The sequence below is a fragment of the Amblyraja radiata genome, chromosome 4 (genome assembly GCF_010909765.2).
Source record: "Amblyraja radiata isolate CabotCenter1 chromosome 4, sAmbRad1.1.pri, whole genome shotgun sequence".
Lineage (NCBI taxonomy): Eukaryota > Metazoa > Chordata > Chondrichthyes > Rajiformes > Rajidae > Amblyraja > Amblyraja radiata.
Genome location: NC_045959.1, coordinates 51,756,841 through 51,783,304, shown reverse-complemented (window position 1 = coordinate 51,783,304; position 26,464 = coordinate 51,756,841). Strand labels below are relative to the sequence as shown.

Below are 26,464 nucleotides of genomic sequence, written 5' to 3'. Positions count from 1 at the left end.
CTTACATCTCACAGTTCACCACGGACATTCAGCACGTCGCGGGCAAGCTCAACACCGTCGCTGACGCTCTGTCCCGCCCCGCCCTTCCCCCCATCTCGGCCATAGACCACGGCATGGACTACGAAGAGCTGGCTACGGGCGACCTCCGCGCTGGTGGCGGATAAATTTGTGTGGCACGGTCTCCGCAAGCAGGTGGCGGCCTGGGCCTGCCTTCCCTGTCAGACCTCCGAGGTCCAGCGGCACGTGCGGCCCCCGGTGCAGGATATCGACGTCCCCACGAGCCGTTTCCTGCATATTCATGTTGACCTGGTGGGCCCGTTGCCAACATCCCGTGGTGTCACCCATTTACTCACCGTTGTGGACTGCTTCACAAGGTGGCCGGAAGCTATCCCGCTCTCGGACCTCCGCCGCGTCTTGCCCTCGGGCCCTGGCGGCTAACTGGATTGCCGTTTCGGGGTCCCGTCGGATATCTCCACCGACCGGCGGCCCAATTCAAGTTCAAGTTCAAGTTCAAGTTAGTTTATTGTCATGTGTCCCTGTATAGGACAATGAAATTCTTGCTTTGCTTAAGCACACAGAAAATAGTAGGCATTTACTACAAAACAGATAAATGTGTCCATATACCATGATATAAATATATACACACATGAATAAATAAACTGATAGTGCAAATAACAGAAAGTGGTTGGTAATAATCAGAGTTTTGTCCGAGCCAGGTTTAATAGCCTGATGGCTGAGGGGAAGTAACTATTCCTGAACCTGGTTGTTGCAGTCTTCAGGCTCCTGTACCTTCTACCTGAAGGTAGCAGGGAGATGAGTGTGTGGCCAGGATGGTGTGGGTCTTTCATGATACTGCCAGCCTTTTTGAGGCAGCGACTGCGATAGATCCCCTCGATGGAAGGAAGGTCAGAGCCGATGATGGACTGGGCAGTGTTTACTACTTTTTGTAGTCTTTTCCTTTCCAGGGCGCTCAAATTGCCGAACCAAGCCACGATGCAACCGGTCAGCATGCTCTCGACTGTGCACCTGTAGAAGTTAGAGAGAGTCTTCCTTGACAATCCGACTCTCCGAAATCTTCTCAGGAAGTAGAGGCGCTGATGTGCTTTTTTTATGATTGCATTAGTGTTCTCGGACCAGGAAAGATCTTCAGAGATGTGCACGCCCAGGAATTTGAAGCTCTTGACCCTTTCAACCATCGACCCGTTGATATAAATGGGGCTGTGGGTCCCCCTCCTACTCCTTCCAAAGTCCACAATCAGTTCCTTGGTTTTGCTGGTGTTGAGGGCCAGGTTATTGCGCTGGCACCATATGGACAGTTGCTCGATCTCTCTTCTGTACTCTGACTCATCCCCATCAGTGATACGCCCCACAATAGTGGTGTCGTCAGCGAACTTGATGATGGAGTTCGCACTGTGGTTCGCTACGCAGTCATGGGTATAGAGTGAGTACAGCAGGGGGCTGAGCCGAAAAGCACCTGGTCCTGATGGTATACCCGGCCGTGTTCTAAAAACCTGTGCGGACCAACTGGCGGGAGTTTTTACGGACATTTTCAATCTCTCACTTCTGCTTCATGGATTTCCCTCGCTCAGCTCTACAGGGCACGGTTACATCACGCCACCGTCTACCACCCACAGGCCAACAGACTTGTTGAGCGCTTTCACCGCCACCTCACAGGTCTGGACTGGGTGGACCAGTTGCCGTGGGTGCTGCCCCCAAGGTGGACTTAGCCGCTTCCTCCGCCGAGCTTGTGTACGGCTCGGCCCTGAGGGTGCCTGGGGACTTTCTCCCTGCCATCCGAGGGCGGGTGGACTCTGCCCCGGCGTTGCTGACGACCCTCCGAGAGCAGAGTCCACCCGCCCTCGGATGGCAGGGAGTAAGTCCCCAGGCACCCTCAGGGCCGAGCCGTACACAAGCTCGGCGGAGGAAGCGGCTAAGTCCATCTTGGGGGCAGCACCCACGGCAACTGGTCCAGTTAAGAATGGCTCTTCAGATTAGTCTTTTCAACCATATTGGAAGAAGAGTAAGTTACCAGTTAAGAAGTGCAATATTAAGGATGTGAAGAAACAATCTGGACAGAAACGTGGCCGGAAACCAGTCAAACTTGGAAAGGAAAGATTTCTCCACCGTGTATCGGTCAGTGTAAGGGTTGCTGTGCTGTTTACAGAGGAATTGGTGGACTTAAGAAACATATAAAAGAGCAGCATGAAGAGGAGCGTGAAAGACCTTGCCCCACCCAGGAGGTAACTAGGTGTTTGTGATTGATCGCTACCTGCAGTGCCATGCAAAGCTGATCCATACAGAAGAAAGAATGGGTAATCAGTGTGGGTAATCAGTGTGATGACAATCAGGACATTGATGAGGATGGCAATGATGGCGTTTCGGATGAGACGGACAATTGCTGTTTTGTTCCCAACCCTGACCAGATCGATACGGATGGTGATCTGGAAGAAGAGACACCTGCAAGGACTTTGATACCATCCCAGACATCTATGAGGTCAGTGAGACTGACCTGACGACGTTCCAAAGGGGACGATGCAGATCGTTCCTAACTGGGTAGTGCGCAACAATGGCAGGGAGTTACTGCAGAAACGGCCAACTCTGACCCTGGCCTTGCTGTCGGATTTGAGGAGTTCAACACCATCAATTTCAGTGGTACCTTCTACGTCAACACAGACCACAATCTACGGTGGCTTTGTCTTTGGCTTCCAGTCCAGCAGCCTCTTCTACGTGGTGATGTGGAAGCAGGCCACCCAAACCTACTGGGAAGGGAAGCTGTCCAATACGCTAGCGTCTAGCTCAACCCCACCACGGGCTGAAAGGGGGGGGGGGGGGAACACCTGTGCAACGATCTACAAAGAGACTGGCAACACCCTCGGACAGGTGCAAACTTTACGGTACAACCCCAATATCGGCTGAAAGGATTACACTGCCTACAGGTGGCACCTGATCCATTGATCCTAAACAAGCTTCATCAGGATCGTTGTCAATGAAGAGGGAGAACTGGTTGCCATACCATTGGTTTGATGTACTTTGGGGTACTATTGAACTGGGAGCCATACCTTTGGTTTGGTGGACTTTGGGGTACTGTAATACATTATGGCTCTATCATTCAGCATTCTCTAGCATTCCCTCTCTCTCGCTCCCCCACCCAAGTCGCACAAGCTTCTCATTTTCACCCTACAAGAAACAGCTTACCTGTTTCCTTTATCATCGTTACTTTTTTGCATATCTTTCATTCATTCATTCATTGTTCTTTAATTCTGCACATCATAGTCTACACCTCGCGTTTCCCTTATCCCCAACCAGTCTGAACAAGGGTCTCTACCCGAAACATCCCCCATTGCTCCTCTCCAGATACATTGTATCTTTCAGCTGTTTCATTCAAAGATCTTTGGTCTAATTCGGGCAGCGCCTCCCCAACGACTTTTGGCGGTTTGCTGGCGCTCAAGCCCTGGCCCCAGCGCGCGTGCGCGTGCCCGCCATCGCGGACGAGTGGGACCAATAGTATTTAAGAAAGAACTGCAGATGCTGGAAAATCGAAGGCACACAAAAATGCTGTAGAAACGCAGCGGGTGCAGCAGCATTTATGAAGCGAAGGAGATAGGCAACGTTTCGGGCCGAAACCCTTCTTCAGACTGATGTCTGAATAGCAAAGATACTATCTTTGCCGAATAGTATCTTTGAGTGGGACGACGAGGACGTGCTCGCTCTCGCGCGGGCGCGCCCCCCACCAACCCATGGGACGCCCTTGGACGCGGTGACGTAACGCCACGCCAACGGCAGCCCGCGCTTCAGGCGACCGTTTTCTTTTGAGATGAGCAGTGCTGCGCATGCGCGAGCCGGAAGCGCACCCCTTTAATCTTTGTGGTGCGTGCCCGCCCGCACACCAGTTGTGGTTCGCGCCCGCCCGCCTGTCTACTGTTGCAGTTGATTCTCCCGCTAGCAGCTCCCTCAGCGCTCGGCCTAGGCCTACACCGACTCCGCCAGGACTCGCCCGTCGTGCCGGCGCTCCGCTTAACCTCCCACCACCCGCCGTTACTGATCACATGTACGTCGTTTCAAGTTTAAAAACAACGATCTTTAATCCGTAACCTGTCCAGACTTTGTTTTATCGCGGGAAGTTTGCGTTTATGCCCCTCAAGCAGCTGCTGAAAAGTTTTTTGGTGTGTCACATAGAAAGGAAAAGTTTAGATGCTGAAGCGCAATCCTCTTTATAATTGGTGTAGTTGGTGGTTGCAATGAAGGATTGGTGGAAGGCGATTCATTAATAGCATTTTACATGGAACTGGATAAATATTTGAATCATAAACCTGCAGAGATGTGAGGAGAGAGAGAATAGATGAGGGATTAAAACGGCCAGGTCCTCTTGCACGATGTTAATTTGCGATTGTTTTTATTATTAATGTTATAATAGAGATAGTTTTTAGGTATTTGTATACAACGAATATTTGATTACAAGCGCTCGACAACAGAACGCGAAACGCCACCTCTTGCGCTACCATAGACTTGTTTTCTCATTGTGTATTTCTGCATTAATGTCATACTTTCTGCTTTCTTTCTCTTTTCACTCCTAGAATTGTTATAGAATTATTTTTTGTGTGTTGTCTGTGCCTGTGATGTTGCTGCAAACAACATTTTCACTGCACCTGTACCTCACTAATGTTTATACAAACAACTCAATTTGACGTTTCTTGCAAGCAAAACACAGTGTTGGAGTGTCAAGAGTGTACTGAAAGGGAACAATTAAATTCTTACTTGCAGAAACAAAGCAGGTTTGTAAACAGCATTCAAAAGATATAATAAATAAACATTTTAAAAGACTCAGTGAGTCGGGCAGCATCTGTGGAGGTAATGGGTCTTGCATGAAATTCTATGTTTCGGGTTGGATCCTTCAGACTTCATATTTATTTCAATGTATGTACTGACCAATTTCCCTCTGGGGATGAATAAAGTATCGTATCGTAATTCCTTCACAAAATAATTGCAACTTGTTTAGCTGTGTAAAGTTCTGATTGTATTATTGAGTGTTTTTATTATGAGAATTTGAAAAGTTTAAAAACTATTTCAAAAGTTTTAGAATAAATGTTAATATTATTGACAAAACCACAGCAATTTGTTTTGAACATATTGGCCTCTGTGTTCCTGACATTTTTTTTCCCTTCAATTTTGTAAGTGAATTTTTATTCTGTACCCAAGACTTTTTGGTAGTTATTTATGAATTCCACAAGGGCAAATTTCTATTACCTGAACTGTAGTAATGTGGGAGTCTTCTGTGTTTATTGTGGCTGTTTCTGGAATAGCATGTACAGATTTGGTCTCCATATCCATAGATTTGGCAGTGAGGAGGTGCAGCAAAAATTTGTTTTGTTTTTGTTTCAGTTCTGAAGAACAGTCATTAACCTGAAAAGTTACATTTCTTACTCGGAAGATAGTACCTAACCTGCTCAATAGAATTGGGGTTTTTTAACAGAAATTTGTTTTGTAATCATTTTCCAGAAATGGACATTGTGAAGATTACCAAAGAGAACGTGTGTTATTTTGAAATGTTGTTTATTTATTATTATATTGTTATTTCTGACTTGATCAGAAGGGCTACATCTGAACTGAAGTGACACATGTAATCGAAACTTGAAGATACATTGTTTTGCATGTATTTAGCATGTTTATTTCTACTTTGCTTTCAGGTGACAATCAAATGCCCCAAACATAATGGAAAGTGTCAGGAATCTGGAAGATGAGACGTTTCCAAGTTTTTTGTTGCAGTCTGTCAGGAGCGATGGCAGTGAAATGCTGGAAAATGTCACTGTTACTTCAAATTTTGGACTTCCTGTGGCTGCCTCAACAGTTGCTAAAAAATATGATATGGGTAGTAGGTGAGGTTTTTGTCTAAATATACATTTTATATATGGGAACAGGAAAAGCATTTAGCCCATTAAGTCTGTACAGAACTCCAATAATTCCATATGAAGCTCCCTTTTCCCTATAGGGTGATTTCACGAAAGGTCACTGGAGCGTAGATCCTCACCCACGTGACCGCAAAATTTAACTGGGGTATATGCGTCACTTCCGGTACATGTTAGTGATGCTGAAAACACGCACTTTCACACCCGTTAAAAACGACGAAAACGGCCAGTTTTTGAGCTGTAAATTACTGTGCCAGTCGGGGTGACGGTGAGACACAGCTACCTAACTTTACAGTCCAGAAGAAACATAAAAACTAAGGTAAATTCAAGAGGGAGCTGAAGCTGCAAAAACAGCGGAAGTGGTCAGCGGACATTTGCCGTGGAGATATAAAGATCGAAAATATCGGGAATTATCCCGTTTGCTCGCTACATTTCATCAAAAGTAAGGCATTATTGACTTTTTATCTTTATTCATTTGTTATATGAAAAGTTTTAAAAGTGAAAAATCCGTCAGTAAAATTGCAAAATCGCCCATGGTTCTCAGGTGGGTTTTAACATGCAAAATGAAAACGCTTCTGAAGCTCCATTTACCATTTAAATAATCGTAAACTATCAATGCGTTTTGAAATAAATTTTACTCAGATGCAAGCTAAGGAATGGGATAATTGTCAGCTGTTAATTGGACAAAATCAGGACATTTTATTATTTGCCAAAATATATTTCTCAATGTTTCTTGTTTAAAGCCTGCACAATCACCCAAACTACTTATTTATTTATTTATCATCTAATAACAGACAAGCCTGCAGCATGGAATTATGTCAACAATCCTGATTGGGCACCCACTGTGAGCATTGAGAAATATATTTTGGCAAATAATAAAATGTCCTGATTTTGTCCAATTAACAGCTGACAATTATCCCATTCCTTAGCTTGCATCTGAGTAAAATTTATTTCAAAACGCATTGATAGTTTACGATTATTTAAATGGTAAATGGAGCTTCAGAAGCGTTTTCATTTTGCATGTTAAAACCCACCTGAGAACCATGGGCGATTTTGCAATTTTACTGACGGATTTTTCACTTTTAAAACTTTTCATATAACAAATGAATAAAGATAAAAAGTCAATAATGCCTTACTTTTGATGAAATGCAGCGAGCAAACGCGATAATTCCCGATATTTTCGATCTTTATATCTCCACGGCGAATGTCCGCTGACCACTTCTGCTGTTTTTGCAGCTTCAGCTCCCTCTTGAATTTACCTTAGTTTTTATGTTTCTTCTGGACTGTAAAGTTAGGTAGCTGTGCCTCACGGTCACCCCGACTGGCACAGTAATTTACAGCTCAAACTGGCCGTTTTCGCGGTTTTTAACGGGCGTGAAAGTGCGTGTTTTCAGCATCACTGACATGTACTGGAAGTGACGCTTGTACCCCAGTTAAATTTTGCGGTCACGTGGGTGAGGATCTACGCTCCAGTGACCTTTCGTGAAATCACCCTATATCCAGAGTCGGAGTTCTGCAGCACTGAAAGAGGTGCTTTGACCCACCATGTCTCATCTCTATACTCATTTACACTAATCCCATTTGATCTTCATCCTTCTCTGCCTTACCTATTTAAATATCTGGTATGAAAGTTTACATTATAGTGATTGCATCTGACTCTACCACCACTTTGGCAGTAAGTTTTAGATAGCATCCAATTGTTTTGGGGCAAGGAAAATGTCCCCCTCAAATCCCCTGTAAAACTCATTTCTCTCACCTTAAACCTTTGGTCTCTATTTTGATGCCCTTCCTATGTGAGAGAAAAAAAAATCCTGCCCTATCTGCTTCTCTTGCAAGTCATACAGCATAGAAACAGGCTCTTTGATCCACCGTGTCAATGCTGGCCAATTCCAAACTGTACTCGTCTTACTAGCCTGCTTTAATTTCACATCCCTCTTTAACTTGCTCATTCAAGTGTGAGTAAAGATACCTCTGAAATGATGTTATTGTTCCTGCTTCTACCATCTCATGCAACTCATTCCAGATAACAGCTATGTATCTTTTTAAAATCTCCCTCCATACCTTAAAATTGTGCCCTGTAGTTTTAGACATCCTGCGCTGTGCCACTGAACCTTGTGTAAAGTCCCAATAGCAGAACATGAACTTAGTGAGGAATCTGACTGAAAAAGATGTTCCCATTTTGCTCTGTCATGAAGGTCAGCAATTCCACATCTTTTGCTTGGAACTTTTAAGCTATGGGATGACGTACATTTAAGAAGAATTGGTGGTGGAAGAAGAACAAGTTCAGTAGATGGCAATGCTGGGAATGTATTTGCGGACTGTCTGTTTTTGCAGCTGTTTGTTTTTGATAGGGCATCTTCAGGGCACTACCATGTAACCTGATTGCAACTGGCATGCTCACCTGCCTTACAGAGCTGCTATTGTCGAGGAAACTCATCTTTTCACATATGAATTATTGGGTATTTCTAAAGTGGGGGTTGGCAAGTTCTTGTTTGGTAAAGATGTCAAAGGTTATGGGGAGAAGGCTGAGGAATGGGGTTGAGAGGGAAAGATAGATCATCCATGATTGAATGGTGAACTAGACTCATTGGGTCGAATGACCTAATTCTGTTCCTATGACTTATGGACACATTAGTTAAGTCTACAATCTTTGGGAGACAAGTTCAAAAAGTATCAGGCCATTGAAATAACAGCATTATTGTTTCCTCAGCAAACATAGATGATTATGCAATTTACATATGAATTGATATTTTTCTTGCAGAATTCCAGATACACAAACTTCATACTTGGAAGAAGGAAGGCTTTCTGTCATGGAAGCACATCAACGTCGTGTTTCAAATTCTGAAACCTGTAAAAGATTTGTCCTTAGTTTTAAAGATGATTTGTAAGTATTCAGTTGATACTAGACTTGATATGTACTGTCATCAGATAAAGCTGACAAGCCTTAGCATTTGCATTGAGAACATATTAACCTAAGGAAAAACTCTCATGGAAAATGAAAAACGTAAGCTTATGACAACATTAACAATCATTTTCTACATTAAATTTGCATACATCTTTCTGCGCATTTCATCAATCTGTCTGCCAGGTGCGGTCTGATATCTTTCTCGTTGTAATTATAATTGAACGTTTTGCGTTATCTATGAACTTGTGTTATGATTTCTCGCAACCAAGTTCAGTGCAATTTGGATTATATAAACACTTGGGTCACATCACTTCCCTCATATCTCATGTGTTTACTGTGTTTTAGCTCTCTGTTTTCTGCTCTCAGACATGTATCCACATTGATTTTCTCCACTCCATCAGCTTCTATATATAGTCCTGATTTAAAAAATATATATATGCAGAGGTATTTCTAAATGTATTTGAAGACGTTGTGGTGCATCTAACAAAAGACGCAAGCATATTCTTGAAACAAAGTCTACCAAAATAGAATGACTGTCTTTGTAGAACACAAAACTTTAAAATAAAACATCCTGCTTGTCAATTTAATTGTCAATTTGCCCAGAGTCAAATCATGGATGTCCATTGATTGTCTCAACTGTCACTCAAATGCAGAAACAATTATCCTGTATATTACAGTTACCAAAACAATATATTTCATTAAAGTTTAAGAAAGAACTGCAGATGCTGGTAAAATCGAAGGTAGACAAAAATGCTGGAGAAACTCAGCGGATGAGGCGGCATCTATGGAGAGAAGGAATAGGCGACGTTTCGGGTCGAGACCCTTCTTCAGATTGTCGTGGAGGAGGGAGGGGGGGGGTCGGGAAAAAGAAAGGAAGATGCTGAGAAAGTAGGCTTGTGGGAGAGCTGGGGAGGGGAAGGTGGGCGAAAGCAAGGACTATCTAAAATTGGAGGTCAATATTCATACCGCTGGGGTGCAAAGTAGTTGGAATGCTTTGGAGTAATTTGGTCATCTCAATTGCGAAATTAAGTGCAATTGCAAACCTGATGCATTTTGCTGTAGGATCTTTCGGAAATATCCTGTAGGTTGTGTATTCTGATTTGATTAAAATTATTGATATTTATTATTTTGAGTGTTTAGCTGCTGCATTGGCCTAGATTGAGGCAAGGATTACATTTTGGACAAACCTTTAAAAAAAAATGTTGGTAGTATTAAGGATAAATTGTTATTAAATTGATGGTGGCTTATATCCTCATATTACCAAATAAATAAAGAACTTGTTTAAAATATTGTTATGTAATTTCATTCATTTGTTTCTTGGTAGAGAAACCTTCGATGATTTCATTGGTGCTCGCATGGATGAACTTGATTCTTCTGCATCAGAAGGAAATGCACAACATGGGTTATCAAGCCAGTTCCACCACAGTCGTAGTGCCAAATCCAGGATAGCTATTGAAAGTCTTGATGGTATGTTGGGGTCGCTGGAAATACATGCTCTTTAAACTAGACTTGTTTTATTCCTTGAGTATAATAAATAAACTTTACAACTAATTCATTCAACAAAGTTAATTGAAATTGCCATGGTAACCAAAATTAAATTTGAATTATAAGGGAAAATATAACAATAACAAATTATTTCAATACATACTTGCAAATGGACATTAAGTTAAAATGCTCTTTTATTGTAATTGGGTCTATGCTATTGGGAGAAAATATCAGATTAAGCAGACTGGCTTGCACAGACAACGGACACCAGCTTGGTGAACCAAATCATACCATGTGTGCAGAAACGATCCCTCAAATCAAGTAAACTGATTTGACTGGTACAATATTGTGTGCAAAGTAACCTGCTGCAGAATATGTTTTGTTTTGGAGGGTTTAATAATTTGATGTATTGACGGCTCCTGACAATACCATACCTGGTAAGTCATTTGTTATCTCTAAAAGCTCCTAAACCATGGTAAATTGTTTAATCTGCAGCAGCAGTGATCAGATACCAGAAATTGAAAACTTGATCTTGGTTTGCATTAAAATGTCAGTCTTTGATTAAACTCGTCACTTAGATCCATTTAATGCCCATGATGAGACTCATTAGTGTTCTTTACGCTGCCAACATCGAAAGGCAGACTAAGGTCCAGCTTGAAATTTTATAATCCACCAACATCTGGTGCACTTAGTATAGAGTTACTGAGCGCAATACAGTGTTGGAAATCAGCCAGCATTAGTGGAGGGAATGGATAGACATTCCTTTTGTGGTCCCCTCTCGCTACTCACCCATCTATGATTCCTGCTATTTGACCATGTTCTGACCCAGATTTGCTACTGCAGCCATGTGTATTTCCTCAACATTTGACTGCACTGTCGATTCATATCACTTGCTAGACTTTGTCACACTCCCGTAACCCTTTTCCAGCTTTCTCTTCTCCCCCACCCCACTACAATGAATCTGAAAAAGGGTCCCAGTCCAAAATGTCATCCATTCCCTCCAGCACTTTGTTTTGCTCAAGATTCCTGCATCTGCGGTTCCTCATGTCTGCGTTTTACTACTGAGTGATTGAATTGTTTCAAAATCAGGTCATTAAGATACCACATGGCAATGGCTATAAGAGTGGACAAATAATCCAAAGGTAGACACAAAAAGCGGAAATAACTCAGCAGGACAGGCAGCATCTCTGGAGGCTGAAGAAGGGTCTCGACCTCAAACGTCACCCATTTCTTCTCTCGAGAGCTGCTGCCTGTTCCGCTGAGTTACTCCAGCTTTTTGTGTCTACCTTTGGATTATTTGTCCACTCTTATAGTCAAATATAAGTGGACAATAATCCGAAGGCTTTCACTGACCTAGAAAATAAGTCCATCCATCATGGTTTGGAAATGTTTTAATTCGGTTCTAATTTGGTAATAAAAGTAATATCGATTGAAGAAATATAGTACACAAATTTACAGAAAGAGGGGCAGGACAAAGCCTTGCAAGTAATACACGGAAACAAAGAACAGTAAATGCTGATTTATATCAAAGCTAGACATGAAGGGCTGGAGAAACTCTGCAGGTCGGGCAGCATTCCTTGGGGAAAAAGGATGGGTGATGCTTTGGGTTGGTTACCCATCCTTATTGAGTGTGAAGGGTCCCGACCCAAAATGTCACCCATCCTTTTTCTCCAGAAATGTTGCCTTACCCGCTCAGGTACTCCAGCACTTTTTTATCGATCTTAAGTAATAGGTGTATACAGATGAGGTCGGGGCAGGGAGGGGGGGGAAAAGGCCAGAGATTGAGACGACAAAGTGTGAGAAAGAGGTATTGAAGAGTTGTGAATTATGAAGCTAGAGGAAGGATCAGGAGATATAGGAGGATCCTGACGTGGCCGCGACCGTTATGCTGAACATGCGTTTGATCTACCTGGGGCTACTGGATCTCCCAGTTGCTAACCATTTTAACTCGTCTTCTCATTCCCATTTACCTTTCTGTCCTGGGCCTCCTCCATTGCCAGCGTGAGGCCACACGCACACTGCACAAACAACACCTTGTATTCCGAAGATAGACACATGGTGCTGGAGTGGCTCGGCGGGACGGGCAGCATCTCTGGAGAGGAGGAATGGGTGACGTTTCGGGTCGAGACTCTTCTTCTCGACCTGGGAAGTCACCTAGTCCTTCTCTCCAGGGATGCTGCTTGTCCCGCTGAGTTACTCCAGCATTTTGTGTCGATTTGAACCAACATCTGCAGCTCTTTCCTGCACACCTCGCATTCTGTTTGGGTAGCATGAACCACAGCGTGAACATTTAATTCTCCAATTTTAGGTAACCAAATGCCCAAACCACCCTATCTCCTCTGGCCCACCTGGACTGGCACCTATTTCTCCCTTCCCCTGGCATTCATTCCTCCAGCTTCACAATTGGCAACTCTTCAAGCCTTTTGTCTCACACCTTCTGTCTTGTCATCTCTGGCTTTTGTCGAACCATCTGTCTATCGATTGCATGACCTGTTATGCAAATACTTTGCAGCAATTTTGCTCACAAGTTCTCATACATATTAGCCTAGCTTTCACTAAACAGCATCCACAATACGCAGCCTGGCCCACTGTGTTACTTCAGCATGCTCATTTTTTTGTAAACCAGTACCTGCAGTTCCTTGTTTCCTTATCCACAAAATGCATTCTAATTGCAACTGACCCAGGCAAAGTTGCCATCTCAGGAGAAACCTCCAATGTAGATTTATGTGGGTATCAAAGAATATTTTAAAATACCAAAATTGACTATTTTAAAAAACGTGTTTATTTCTGAAATTGCTTGTTTGATGTTGAGCTATTCCGTGAGTTAAATACCTCGGCTGGTGTTCCTTACATATTTTCATCATTTGAAGGTTGCCTTGTCAGTGTAAATAAATGCAATGTACATATTTTTATGTCAAAGATTAGCTTACGCCATGTGGATGTTTAGCAATTGCCATTTGGCACTTTGTGTAGGTGCAGGTGGTACGACTGACAGAGTATTCTCTCAAGCTGCCAGTCTGAAGAAGGGTTTCGATCCGAAACGTTGCCTATCTCCTTCGCTCCATAGATGCTGCTGCACCCGCTGAGTTTCTCCAGCTTTTTTGTGTACCTTAGAATATGACATCTGCTTAGCAACCAGATATTAGCTGCAGCAAAGTTCAAGCTGTTTTATGTGAATCCTGCACTCGAGCAAGGATTCGAATGAAACAACCACGCAATAGAACACAAAGCTCGTCATTATTTAAGTACTCATTATGTACCGCTTCATAATAAAATCAATTCCTTTTTTTTAATGTTGATTCAAATACATTTCAAATTAAATCAGTTTATCTTCACCTAAAGACACAAATGTCTATTAAATATTTGCATCATTCCAGGCCAAATTAATAAGATGAATATTACTGATCTCCTCTAATTTAGTGCAGCTTTCCTGGGGGTGCACTTGGTCATAAGCTGAAACAGGCCTTTCCCTTTGTGACCTCCTAGTTTAGTTTATAATTGTCACGTGTACCAAGGTACAGTGAAAAGCTTTTTCTTTGCATGCTATTCAGTCAGCAGAAAGACTGCATAATTACTATCAAGCCGTTCACATTGTACAGTTACAGGATAAAGGTAATTGATTGATTGATAATTAAGGGCTAAGGGAATCGAGGGATATGAGGAAAGACCATAACGGGGTACTAATTTTGGACGATCAGCCATGATCATATTGAATGGCGGTGCTGGCTTGAAGGGCCGAATGGCCTACTCCTGCACCTATTTTCCATGTCTAAAGGGCCTGTCCCACTTGGGCTGTCATTTATGCGACAGGCCGGTAGTGACTGAGGCGCGACAGCCGCCTGGAGCGGGTGACGTCATTTGAAGATGGACACAAAATGCAAGAGTAACTCAGCGGGACCAGCAGCATCTCTGAAGAGAAGGAATGGGTGATGTTTCGGGTCGAGACTCTTCAGTATGAGGAAGGGTCTCGACCCGAAACGTCACACATTCCTTCTCTCCAGAGATGCTGCTGGTCCCGCTGAGTTGCTCCTGCATTTAGTGTCTATCTCGAATCGTCTTGGCCTCGCTCTAGGAGTGCAGGGCTCTCACTTAACTTTTTTTTCCTGTTGCCAGTCGGGCAACTTTGGCAACTTTTTAGGTTGCCAAATGACAGTTTAGGTGGTCATTTAAGACGGTTTGCATGACGCATGCGATAATGTGCTCGGACGAAGTGCGTAGTTACCATTCGGAATTATGCGTATAATTGTTCAATGCTTCTAATGCAGGGCTCTCGCTTAACCTTTTTTCCCTGTTGCCAGCCGGGCAACAGTGGCAGCTATTTAGGTTGTCAAATGACATTTTAGGGGGTCATTTAAGATGGCTTGCATGACACGTGCTCGGACAAAGTGCGTAGTTACCAGTCGGAATTATGCTCAATGAAGCATTCACATATTATTTCTGCTTCAAATAAAGTCACAAACTAAACATTCACCAATCAAGACATGATATGTATACCACAATGACAAACAGCTAAATTGTAATACAGTATCTCAACTCTTTTTACACATTGCAATTAATGCAATTTCTATTAGTACTTTCCACTTCCAAACAAAAATGTGGTTGGATTATTCAGCGTGTGATTAACCTGTGTCAATAAATCCTGGACCATGGTAACATATATGCTTAACCATGCACACTACAGATTGATGCAAGCATCTTTTCTGTGAAGGACCGAAAATTACCATGACATGGCCATAGCATAGGTCGTTATTGCTATTGGTACAGAAACACTCTCGCTTCCCACATAATTTATCCATAACAAAATATACAGGTTGCAAGGAAATTTCTAAAGGCATTTTATGATAATAGCTGTTAAAACCGACTATACCCATCTGACAGGTTAAACATTACATTAACTGACAAGAGATGACCAAAGGACATAACTGCAGCAAATGTTCTTTTGGTAATATGTTTAATGGTGTCAAAACGCCACATTACCGGACATTCAGATTAGATGTACGTGTTGTGAACAGCAATGAAGATATCCAGTTTGTACGCACCAGATTTAAAAAAAATAATGGATAAACGCTTTTCCATCATTTCCATTTCAGAATTAACGTTAAAATTTCAACCGAAATATCTCCTGATTAAATTTGTGATGTATATGACCGACTGTAGAAGTAAAACCTGGATAAATCCAACGTATAGTTGTGAATGTTTCTGATTAAATAACTACAATACTGATACTTCATATTAAGAGCATTGATTTGCAGAGTTAAAATGAATTCTGTAATAACGTGTCAACGGTAGCAGTAACAATAGAACACTGCGGTTTTAATGTTTCACGTGTTCACAATTTAATGAATCCATCTTTATGGACTAAAACAAATAATAACATTGGGAATTAAAACACATTTGATTGCATTCCATTATCAAATATAGTCAATGTTCGCTCGGAAGACATTTCCAGCACAATAGGGTCGGGGGGGGGGGTGTGTGAATCAGTGCGGGGTGGATAGATGGTGGGGGGAGAGGGGGTTTAGAAGTCAGTCGGTGCGGAATGGATGGATTGAGGCAGGTGAATTAGTACGTGTTGGTTGGAGTATGTAAAATTGTGAGGGGAGAGCACGGGGGATGTCAGTGGTGTTGAATGGGGGGTATCAGTACAGGATGAATGGGGAGGGGGGTTAGTGCAGGATGAATGGGGGGGGGGATTGGTGCAGGATGAATGGGGGGGGTCAGTACAGTGTGGATCGGAGGGTCTGTGCAGGATGAATGGGGAACCAGTACAGGATGAATGGGGGTAGACAAAAGTGCTGGAGAAACTCAGCGGGTGAGGCAACATCTATGGAGCGAAGGAAATAGGCATAGTTTCGGGTCGAGACCCTTCTTCAGACTGTTCCCACAATTCTTCTTGAATGGGGGGATCAGTACAGGATGGATGGGGGTGGTATCAGTGCAGGATGAATGGGAAGTTCAGTACAGGATGAATGGAGGTGGTCAGTACAGTGTGGATCGGAGGGTCTGTGCAGGATGAATGGGGGGGGGGAGGATCAGTACAGCATGAATGGGGGGTTCAGTAAAAGATGAATGGGGATCAGTAAAAGATGAATGGGGGATCAGTATAGGATGAATGAGGGGATCAGTATAGGATGAATGGGTGGATCAGTATAGGATGAATGGGTGGATCAGTATAGGATGAATGGGGGATCAGTACAGGATGAATGAGGGGATCAGTACAGGATGAATGGAGGGATCAGTAAAAGATGATTGGGGAGATCACTACTGGATGGATGGGGGGGGGGGGGGGATCGGTGCAGGGTAAATGGAAGGTGGGTCAGTACGGGATGAATGGGGGGGGATAAATGCAGGATGAATGGGGGGGCAGTGCAGGATGGATGGGAAGGGGGGTCAGTACAGGATGAATTGGGGGGGTGGCAGGAGAATCAATGCGAGGTGGATAGGGAGATCAGTGCAGGATGAATATATGGGGGGGGGGGTAGATGGGGAGGGGAGCACAGGGTATATCAGTGAGGATTGAATAGAGGCGGGAATGGGGATCAGTGCGGGATGGAGAGGAGGGGTCTCAGGATAAGGGGGGTGGATGGGGGAGTACGATAGAGAGAGGGGGGGGGGAGGAAGGAAGGTCGGCGCTCCTCGGACAACATCGCCCCGCTGCCTTGGCCGTCCCTGTCCACCGCCAAGTGCCGCCTCCAAAGGGGGAGGCGGTTGGGATCTCCTCGCCACCGCTCTCGCCTCCTCCGCCAGCCAACAGCAATGTGCGGGACCGAGTGGTGCAGCTCAAAGATCCTATAGCTATAGGATCTTTGGTGCAGCTGCTTCAGACGGCGGAAGGAGGCCTCCCCCTCCCTCCCTCCCTCCTCTCGGCGTGCGGGAGTGTTTTGTTTTTTTAAAGCACCGTTGGCAGAGTGGCATGCAGCGGCCGCTATCACGGCGGGTGGGGTGCGGGAGGAGGAGATGGAGCCGCTGTTCGGGGCCACTGCTGCCGCTGTTCGGGGCCCATCATTCGCTCCGACCCTTCGTCACCACGCACCTAGTATCTTTGTCCCGCAATACAGCAGCCGCTGACACGAAACGTCACTTTCCTTTTCTCCAGAGATGCTGCCTGACCCGCAGAGTTACTCCAGTTTCTTGTGTCTATCTTCAGTATAAAACAGTATCTGCGTGCCAAGCCGGGCAAAATCACTCGGCGTTTAGGTTGCCTGGTGGCACTTTGGGTGGTCATTGGCACCCGGGCAACCGTTAATTTCGAGCCCTGGAGTGGGGGTGGATCCGGATCCGCAACGGCCATGAGCCCCAAGCCAAGCTTGGCGATCGTTTGCCTGCTTCTGCTGCTGTTGGAGGTGAGACGTTGCGCCGCGCCAAGGTCTTGGGCCTGTCCGACTTTGGCCGTCAGTTACGCGACAGGCCGGTGGCGCGCGAAGTTTTGTTGAGGGCGAAGTCCACACCACTCCACACTCCTAAACTCCATGCGCTAGCAGGCTGCGTAAATGGCGCGCGAATGACAGCCAAGTGGGACAGGCCCTTAAGTCTACGAATGATGTTGTCCTGTGTGATTTCAGATCTCCCCAATATGGCTGTCTCAGCGATTCACCAAACCACTAAGTGCATCAAATTGCCTCCATGTTTATAGCATCGTGGTGCACCTTCACCACTCAAGCTGCAGCACTTAAAGAAAGTTGTCAACTACCACCTTCCTTAAAAATAGCCAATAACCTCTGGACTTGTCACACTGCAACTTCATTCTGAGAGTAACTTGACATGTTTGAAAATTGGATAAAATGTTGATGATTAACATGAACTGCTTGCTTTTTGCAGAGATTTCTTCTGGGTCAAATACTTTGACTGATCAGACCAGCAAAAAGAAAAATGAGGTAATTACAGAAAATGCCATAATTTTTCAGGAAATGTAGCATTGTCTACTTTAAATCCAAGTCCTGGTAATTTAAAATAAATGGATATATTTAGCAAATTAGGCATCATCTGTGGAGTGAGAGCGAGAGAAAGTAGTAGAATTCGTTTCATGATAATGTCCTTGCATCCACTGAGTACAGTCTGCAAGAACAGCTTTTCAGTTGCAGGGCAAAGTGAGGGATTGGGATAACTAAGCCAATGTTTGTGCTGTGGTAGAGGTCCAGAGAGCCTGAATAACACGTGCTCTCTTTGATCTCACTGAGTTCACTGAAAATTTTATTGTGTCAAAATAAAAGTGAAACAAAACGAAATTGTGGTATTAATGGATGTAACATCCAGTAATCTGAAACATCTGCTATTCTGGCACCTCAAAACTAAAGGGTACCAGATTATCAGAAGTTTTACTCTAAATTTGAATATCTAATGGTCTGTTCCACACTCACTAGGTTGCTACCATGAGGAAATCTGTGAATTGTCCTGCCTCAAGACGAACAGGTGTGGCACTTGGCACGGAGCGACGCAGTGGCAGCCTAGCTAGTTTGTTAGAAGATGAAAAGCTCCTATCACTGGCAAGTTTAGAAGAGCTGTCCACAGGTATAGTGCACAAACAAGTCGCCTTGCTTCCCCTTTTTATAATTAAGCCGTAAAAACGTGAAATGTAATATACGTAAATCACTTTAAAAATAAGGTGATTGTGGTTTAATTGCAGCACTGATTTTAAAAAATGGCTTAGTATCTTAGTTCAGTAAAAAACATTTTTATACATGGTCACAGAAGAGATTATGGTTGTGGTTACAAAGAAAATATGTGTGGTTGTACCTTCATTGCAGCACTGACTTTTAAATGCTGACTGAGTGTCATAATTCAGTTAAAAAATGCCCATTTTCATACGTAGTGTTTAGAATATTTTTGAAAGAACTTTCAAATTACTGCAAAATTCTAATCTAGCCCCCTTTGACATTGAAGATGATGCTCTGATAGATTTTGTGGATTATTAGTTGTTGCACTCTTAATACCCCAATGCACCGAGTTCACATTGTTATTTGAATTTTGTTTGAACTTCGGTTCAAATGACAATAAACGTTATCTATATTACTAAATCTCTGATCTTGACCGCTTTTGGCCCACTGTGCTGCGATTTCCGACAGAACGCCGCCACCTACGGCCGTCATTTTTGGCCACCTCACTCAGAGCCCCACTCCGCCTTACGGAGGATTTTTCCTATCGATGACAAATCAGAGAGATATTAATGTTTACAAAAAGTTCACCATTCTCTCTGCTGCCCCTCCTGGAGGGAGGGGGAGGGACTATAAAACCAGGAAGTGGTGTGCCTCACTCACTCTCTGCAAGATGGATGAAGCCAAGTCACGTCTCTCTGAGCTCTGAATAACACTGAACAAATGTCTACACAACTGTGAGTACCCTTAATGTGGTTTGAAAATGAAAATATGGTTTGTTTGAAGTAAAAAGGCACTGCCTGCAAATGGTTGTTTGGGTGTTTTGGCTTGAAGTTGAAAGGCACTACTTACTGCAAATGGTGGCTTGGGTGCTTTGACTTGAAGTTGAAAGGCACTACTCACTGCAAATGGTGGCGTGTGCTTTGGCTTGAAGTTGAAAGGCACTACTTACTGCAAATGGCAGCTTGGGTGCTTTGGCTTGAAGTTAAAAGGCACTACTGCAAATGCACTTCCTGTTTGCTCTATATATTCATTTTAGATAAAACGGCTGTGATTTTTGGCCATCTTACTCAGTCCCCCCTCCGCTGAGCAGGTGCAGAGAATTCTTCTCATCAATGAAAAATAAAAGTGTTATTAGTGTTTAAAAAATGTTGAGAATCTCTCTCCTGTCAATCATGCCCTGAAAGCCACACCTTTTTCGGTTGGAGGGGGAGGGGTTATAAAACCCGGAAATGTGGGTGTGGCTCGGTCTCTGCATAATGGGGGAGGGAGAGGTCATGACTGGCTGATCTGTGAATCAACTGAACACATTGAATGTCTACTGAACTGTGAGTTTGGTGTTTGTGTGGTTTTATGGTGGTTTCACCCAGCATGAAATGGTATGAAGCTGCATTTGAATTTGGTGGCCTTGCATCCTGCTTGAAGTGGTATGAAACTGCACTGAATTTGGTGGCCTTGCACCCTACTGAAAGTGGTATGAAACTGCACTTGAATTTGGTGGCCTTGGATCCAGCTTGAAGTGGTATGAAACTGCACTTGAATTCAGTGGCCTTGCACCCTGCTTGAAGTGGTTGGAAACTACACTTGAATTTGGTGGCCTTGCACCCTGCTCATAGTGGTAAGAAACTGCACTTGAATTTGGTGGCCTTGCACCCTGCTTGAAATGGTAGGAACATGGATTTGAATTTGGTGGCCTTGCACCCTACTTGAAATGGAATTTCAAGGAATAGTCATGAGTCAACAGCCAGCCCACCAGCCGTGAGTGAGCTGCCAGCAGATCAGGCTTGAGGGACTGAGCTGCCACCCCAAGAACCTATACCAGCACTCCAGAAAGCCCCCCCACTGGCCACCAATATTGGAATTGGTGGAGAGGTGGAATATTGCGTCGGGGGACCAGCCCTCCCGTGTGAACGTGGGACCCAACGGGTCCCACTTAGCCTAGTTCTATATTAAATGTTGCTCAATGGTATAATTGTTCAATGCTTCTAATGCAGGGCTCTCGCTTAACTTTTTTTCCCTGTTGCCAGCCGGGCAACATTGGCAGCTTTTTAGGTTGCCAAATGACATTTTAGGTGGTCATTTAAGATGGCTTGCATGACATGTGCTCGGACAAAGTGCGTAGTTACCAGTCGGAATTATGCTCAATGAAGCATTCACCTATTATTGCTGCTTCAAATAAAGTCACAAACTAACATATTCACCAATCAAGACATGATATATATACCACAATGATATGCAGCAAAATTATAATACGGTATCTCAACTCTTTTTACACATTGCAATTAATGCAATTTTTATTATTTCTTTCCACTTCCAAACAAAAATGTGGTTGGATTATTCAGCGTATGATCAACCTGTGTCAATAAATCCTGGACCTTGATAACATATATGCTTAACCATGCACACTACAGATTGATGCAAGCATGTTTTCTGTGAAGGACCGAAAATTATCATGACATGGCCATAGCATGGGTTGTAATTGGTACAGAAACACTCTCACTTCCCACATAATTTATCCACAACAAAATATACAGGTTGCAAGGAATTTTCTAAAGGCATTTTATGATAATAGCTGTTAAAACTGACTATACCCATCTGACAGGTTAAACATTACATTAACTAACAAGAGATGGCCAAAGGACATAAATGCAGCAAATGTTTCGTAATATATTTAAAGGTGTCAAGACGCCACATTACCGGACATTCAGATTAGATGTATGTGGCAATGAAGATACCCAGTTTGTAAGCACCATTTAAAAAAAAAATTGTTGATAAAAACACTTTTTCCATCATTCCCACTTCAGAACTAATGTTAAAATTTCAACTGAAATATCTCCTGACTAAATTAGTGATGTATATGACTGACTGTAGAAGTAAAACCTGGATAAATCCAACGTATAGTTGTGAATGTTGCTCATTAAATAACTACAGTACTGATACTCCATATTAAGAGCATTGATTTGCCATTAAAATGAATTCTGTAATAACGTGTCAGTGACAATCGAACACTGCGGTTTTAATGTTTCATGTGTTCACAATTTAATTAATCCATCTTTATGGATTAAAACAAATATTAACATTGGGAATTAAAACATATTTGATTGACTATGTTTGATAACGGAATGCAATGTTAGCTCTGAAGACATTTCCAGCACAATAGGGTCGTGAGGGGGGGTGTATGAATCAGTGCAGGATGGATAGATGGTGGGGGGGAGGGGGGCTTGAGAAGGCAATAGGTGCGGATTGGATGGATTGAGGCAGGGGAATTAGTGCGTGTTGGTTGGAGTAGGTACAATTGTGAGGGGCGAGTGCGGGGGATGTCAATGGGGTTGAATGGGGGGGGAACTGTGCAGGATGGATGGGGGGGAGCAGTGCAGGATGAAGGGGTGAGCAGTGCAGGGTGGATGGGAAGGGGGTCAGTACAGGATGAATTGGGGGACCAGTGTAGGATTGATGGGGAGTGGCAGGAGAATCAATGCGAGGTGGCTAGGGAGATCAGTGCAGGAGGAATAGATGGATGGGGAGGAGTGGGGAGCGGAGAGGAGGTGGTCTCAGGATAAGGGGAGTGGAGGGGGGTGTATGAGAGAGAGAGAGAGAGGAAGGGGCAGAGGAGGTGGGAAGGAAGGCCAGCGCGGACCGGGTGAACCGGCTTGCGCGCACACGCGCGAGGCTTCTGTGAACGGTAATTTCAGCTCAATCCAGCGCTAAATGCAGCTGAACTGCCTGTCTCGCCTACAGCCCTGTCTCAATCCAGCCAGGGCTCTTGGTTAACCTGGCGGGACAGGCAGAGTGAGCTGGGTTTAACGCTGCTTCTCTGCGCTGGCTGGGGGCGCCGCGCCCGTCTGACTCCCGACGTCTCTGGCCACCCCCGGGGGTGGGGCTCTTGGGTGGGGACGGGACGGGGATGGTCCAGTGGCGGTTCGGCAGCGATTGCAGCGCCGGAGACCGGGATCGCTCCTGGCTGTGGTGCAGGTCTGCCGAGAGTGTTTTGGCTCGTCTCCCTCCTCCAATCATCGCGCTCTATCCTCAGCCTCCCCTCCCTACTACTCTACTTCCGCCTCTGACCGACACCTCCCTCCTCCAATGGTCTGTTTTGGAAGCGCCGTTGGCGGAGTGGCAGCAGCGGCTGGACCCGCGGAGTTACTCCAGTTTTTTGTGTCTATCTTCGGTATAAACCAAGTTGCCAAGCCGGGCAAAATGACTTGCCGTTTAGGTTGCCCGGCGGCACTTTGAGTGGCTGTGGCACCCGGGCAACCGTTAATTTCGAGCCCGGTAATGCGTTTAAAGAGAACATGGGGAAATCAAGCCAGGTGAGTCAAATACCACACCATCAAGTCATCAAATATTAGACCATCATAGTTGTACTGTTTGTCCACTTGCCCTATTTCCCTTGCATTTTCTTCGCTGTTAGTGCAAATATTTTGCTACTTGTATTTTTAACATATTTTTGAGTCCATTCTTTATCATAACTCAAAATATAAAAATGTTCTCTTCACCTCGCAGTTTGTCATCTACATGTATACATCGTCTTTGGCTGCGCATGTTTTCACTGTATTTATTCCAACAGATGATGAGTTTGATGCAGATGTCTTTCGGGATGATAGACTGGAAGCATATTTCAAAAAGTTGGTACCATTAGGAATGCAGAGGGGTCATATTGAAGGACAGGAGCTTCCTGAAGTCCACTCTACAGTTCAGGTAATCCGCAAGTCCAAGATCTCGTTCTTGATCCCGGTCTCATTCACGATCAAAATCGCGATCCCGATCCAGATCGCCTTCTGCTGAGAGTGCTGAATAAATGTATTTGTTAATTCATAATTTGGACTGATATCCTAAGTAAGTAAGCCTTCAGCCAGGTGTCACCAGGGAAAAAACTGTAATCATGCTGCACATCTATGCCCAATTTTTAAAGTGTAAAATAAAATGTAATTTGCTTTCGTTAAACTCTGGGTCAAGATATTAGATGGTCTTGTGGTAATGCAAATCATCAAGAGCATTTACCTCCTCAAAAGTTTTTTTTTAATTAAAAAAAATATATATTTCCCTCATTGGCTCAAAGTTTGAGTGGTAAAGGTCCAATATTTTTCAGGTTACATTTATGCAGCAATTCCCACAGGTTAGTGTGTTGATCTTGCCAATGAGAAACTGAGCCACACATTTTCCAAGGTCCCAATTGTATACACATTATCTTTAAAATATTTCACTGAAGTTAACATTTTCACTCATTTCTTGTTCTAATTGTTGAATTTTAAATGGCTAAACAGACTTCAAGATTTGATTTAGTTATGTCCCATTAAAATACTTGTTGACAGTTTTACAGAAATTCTTTGGTTCTGATTGAAAGATACAGCTTGGAAACAGGCCCTCTCCATGCGGCCATCATTCACCCATTCACGTTACTATGTGATCTCACTTTCACATCCACACCCTACATACTAGAGGCAATTTATAGAGGTCAATTAACCTACAAATCCGTATATCTTTGGGATGTGGGAGCATCTGGAGAAAATTCTACGGTCACTGGGAGAACATGCAAACTCCACACAGACAGCATCTAAAGTCAGGATCGAACTTGGGTCTCTGGTGCTATGAGATAGCGACTCTATGAACTGCTTCACTATGCCACCACTATTGCTAATATATTTTCCATTAATAATCCTTGGTAAATGTGACAAACTCAGCAAGCCCAGAAAATAAATCAAAATAATTTAAGTCTAACCTTGAACAGTAGCAAGACAAATCTTTCTGACTGAAGAAGGTTATGAATACACCACCCATCCTTTTGTTCAACGTTTGAATACCACATAACTCGTGTATATGTAGTATATTATGGACATTATCACCCTATTTTTCATCAATATATCAGTAGACAAATAACTGTTGCCTCTCTCAAGTTCTGTCAAACGACCTGTCATTTTTATTTTTCAAGCTCTGCAGACCATTTTACTGTGACACTACATTGAAAAGTGTAGAATGTATTGTTTCTTTTGCTATTTGTTTAGTACAGCCCTGCGCAACAAACAGATGTGTCTGAGAACATCTGCAATGGCGTACTGCATGGAAGAGTGAAGATTTTGAACCAAGAATTCTCAATCTACCTTTTCTGTTTTAGGAGATCAATCAGCATGAATTGGATTCCTATTTGGGGAAATTAGGCAAAGCTCCTTTGCAGCCATTGGATTGTGATGAGGTAGGGAATTTGGCTATTCAATGAAGGTTTAACTGATTTTTTTAAAAATTTCAATTAAAAATGTTCTAAGGAAATAAATAATCTCTCCTTACAGGTAAAATTAATAAGGCATGCAGTCCAAAATAGTCCTTTTCCCTCCCAAATGCTATCATAGGTAGAATCATTCCACAAATGAAAATATTTTGAATAAAATTATCACGTCATGTTCATATTACTTTCAATTGAGTGGTTATGTCTGCACTGTCTGCTAGTTGGTGTGCAGTTAAATGGGAATCAAATGGAAATGCATAGCAAGTTCTCCTGATGCCTATTATCTGCTTGAACCCAGCCAGGTGGGTTAAAACGAGGCAAGACTCAAAAATCAGCACCACTGGGAACTTGTTAATAATATTGTAATTAATATTACAAATAATTAAAACACTGCAAATAATTTAACGTTAAAATATTTTAAAATAGTGTCTGAGGATGATCTAAGAGATTCCCTTAGGAATGCGACAGTGAGACCAAAGTAGGATCCATAATGGAGGAGCCAAAAAAGATAATTCAAAGTAGGATCCATAAAAGATAATGTAGGCAATGCTACTGTCTATAATATACTACTGCTGATTTAATGCTTAAATCTTGCACAGATTTTAAATTTCAATTTATATGTAATTGGTTTTCATTCTGAAATTTGCTCTCTCTGATTCTGCATACATCTTGGCCAGTCATGAAATAAAGGAGGAAGAGGTCCCAATCTGTGCAGGTGGATAAGACAGAGGGCAGACGGGTCGGTGTGGGAATACGAAGGGGAGTTGAAATGACATGAACTGAAAGCTTGCGATGACTGTTGCAGACTGAGTGCAGGTGTTTTTCAAAATAGTCGCTAGGACTGGTCTTGCAGATGTAGAGAAGATCACATTGTGATGCTACTATGGAATGCAGTGAGATAACGCTTCCATTTGTGGAGGACAGTGGACATTTTCTATTTCTATCCTGCAAAGAGTCATTGAATCTTTTTTTGGGATATTTACGTCACTGGGAAGGCCTGCATATTGGCATTTTCCTTAAATCCCCTTGAACGTTTGTGTGAACTGCTGCAGTCATTATGGGAAGATATTCCTAGTAGTTTTGAGAAATGGATTACCAAGATTTAAACTGGAGATAAAATTACTTAAATGGGAACATGGAGATGGTGGTGTTCAAATATGTCTGAAGACTTGTCCTTGTTGAGTTCAAAGTTAGGTAGAGCTGCCTCGGTGAGTGACTGCAGTGCTTTTTACCCTGGTCTCAGTTTCATAGTCCATCTCTGGCTCTTCCCTTTCTGGGTTTCTCTGTCCTATCTGGATGGTGTGGTGGGGAGAGGTGGGAGTAATTACCGATTGACAGCCAACATGGTCCCATTGTTATC

The 26,464-nt window shown here is 43.4% G+C and overlaps 1 protein-coding gene and 1 long non-coding RNA gene across 8 annotated transcripts in view; one reads left to right on the top strand and one right to left on the bottom strand.

Moving 5' to 3' along the window:
- The first annotated feature begins 3,867 nt into the window (after window positions 1-3,867).
- Window positions 3,868-26,464, top strand: part of cep192 (centrosomal protein 192) — a 112,668-nt gene continuing 90,071 nt past the window's right edge. For 4 of the 7 annotated variants that reach the window (XM_033019433.1, XM_033019430.1, XM_033019428.1 and 1 more), the window contains exons 1-8: window positions 3,870-4,048; window positions 5,685-5,873; window positions 8,665-8,787; window positions 10,133-10,275; window positions 18,112-18,167; window positions 18,654-18,801; window positions 23,452-23,582; window positions 24,997-25,074. In XM_033019433.1, coding sequence (XP_032875324.1) covers window positions 5,710-5,873; window positions 8,665-8,787; window positions 10,133-10,275; window positions 18,112-18,167; window positions 18,654-18,801; window positions 23,452-23,582; window positions 24,997-25,074 — 843 coding nt within the window. In that variant the 5' untranslated portion in view covers window positions 3,870-4,048; window positions 5,685-5,709. Of the gene's footprint in view, window positions 4,049-5,684; window positions 5,874-8,664; window positions 8,788-10,132; window positions 10,276-18,111; window positions 18,168-18,653; window positions 18,802-23,451; window positions 23,583-24,996; window positions 25,075-26,464 lie in introns of all 7 variants that reach the window. The other 3 variants (XR_004411717.1, XM_033019432.1, XM_033019431.1) reach the window with 3 other exon arrangements.
- LOC116972093 lies at window positions 14,561-21,017 on the bottom strand. Its single transcript, XR_004411719.1, has 3 exons — window positions 20,984-21,017; window positions 15,514-15,518; window positions 14,561-14,668 (listed from the first exon to the last, which is right to left on the bottom strand). It is a non-coding gene; the product is annotated as an uncharacterized LOC116972093 (long non-coding RNA).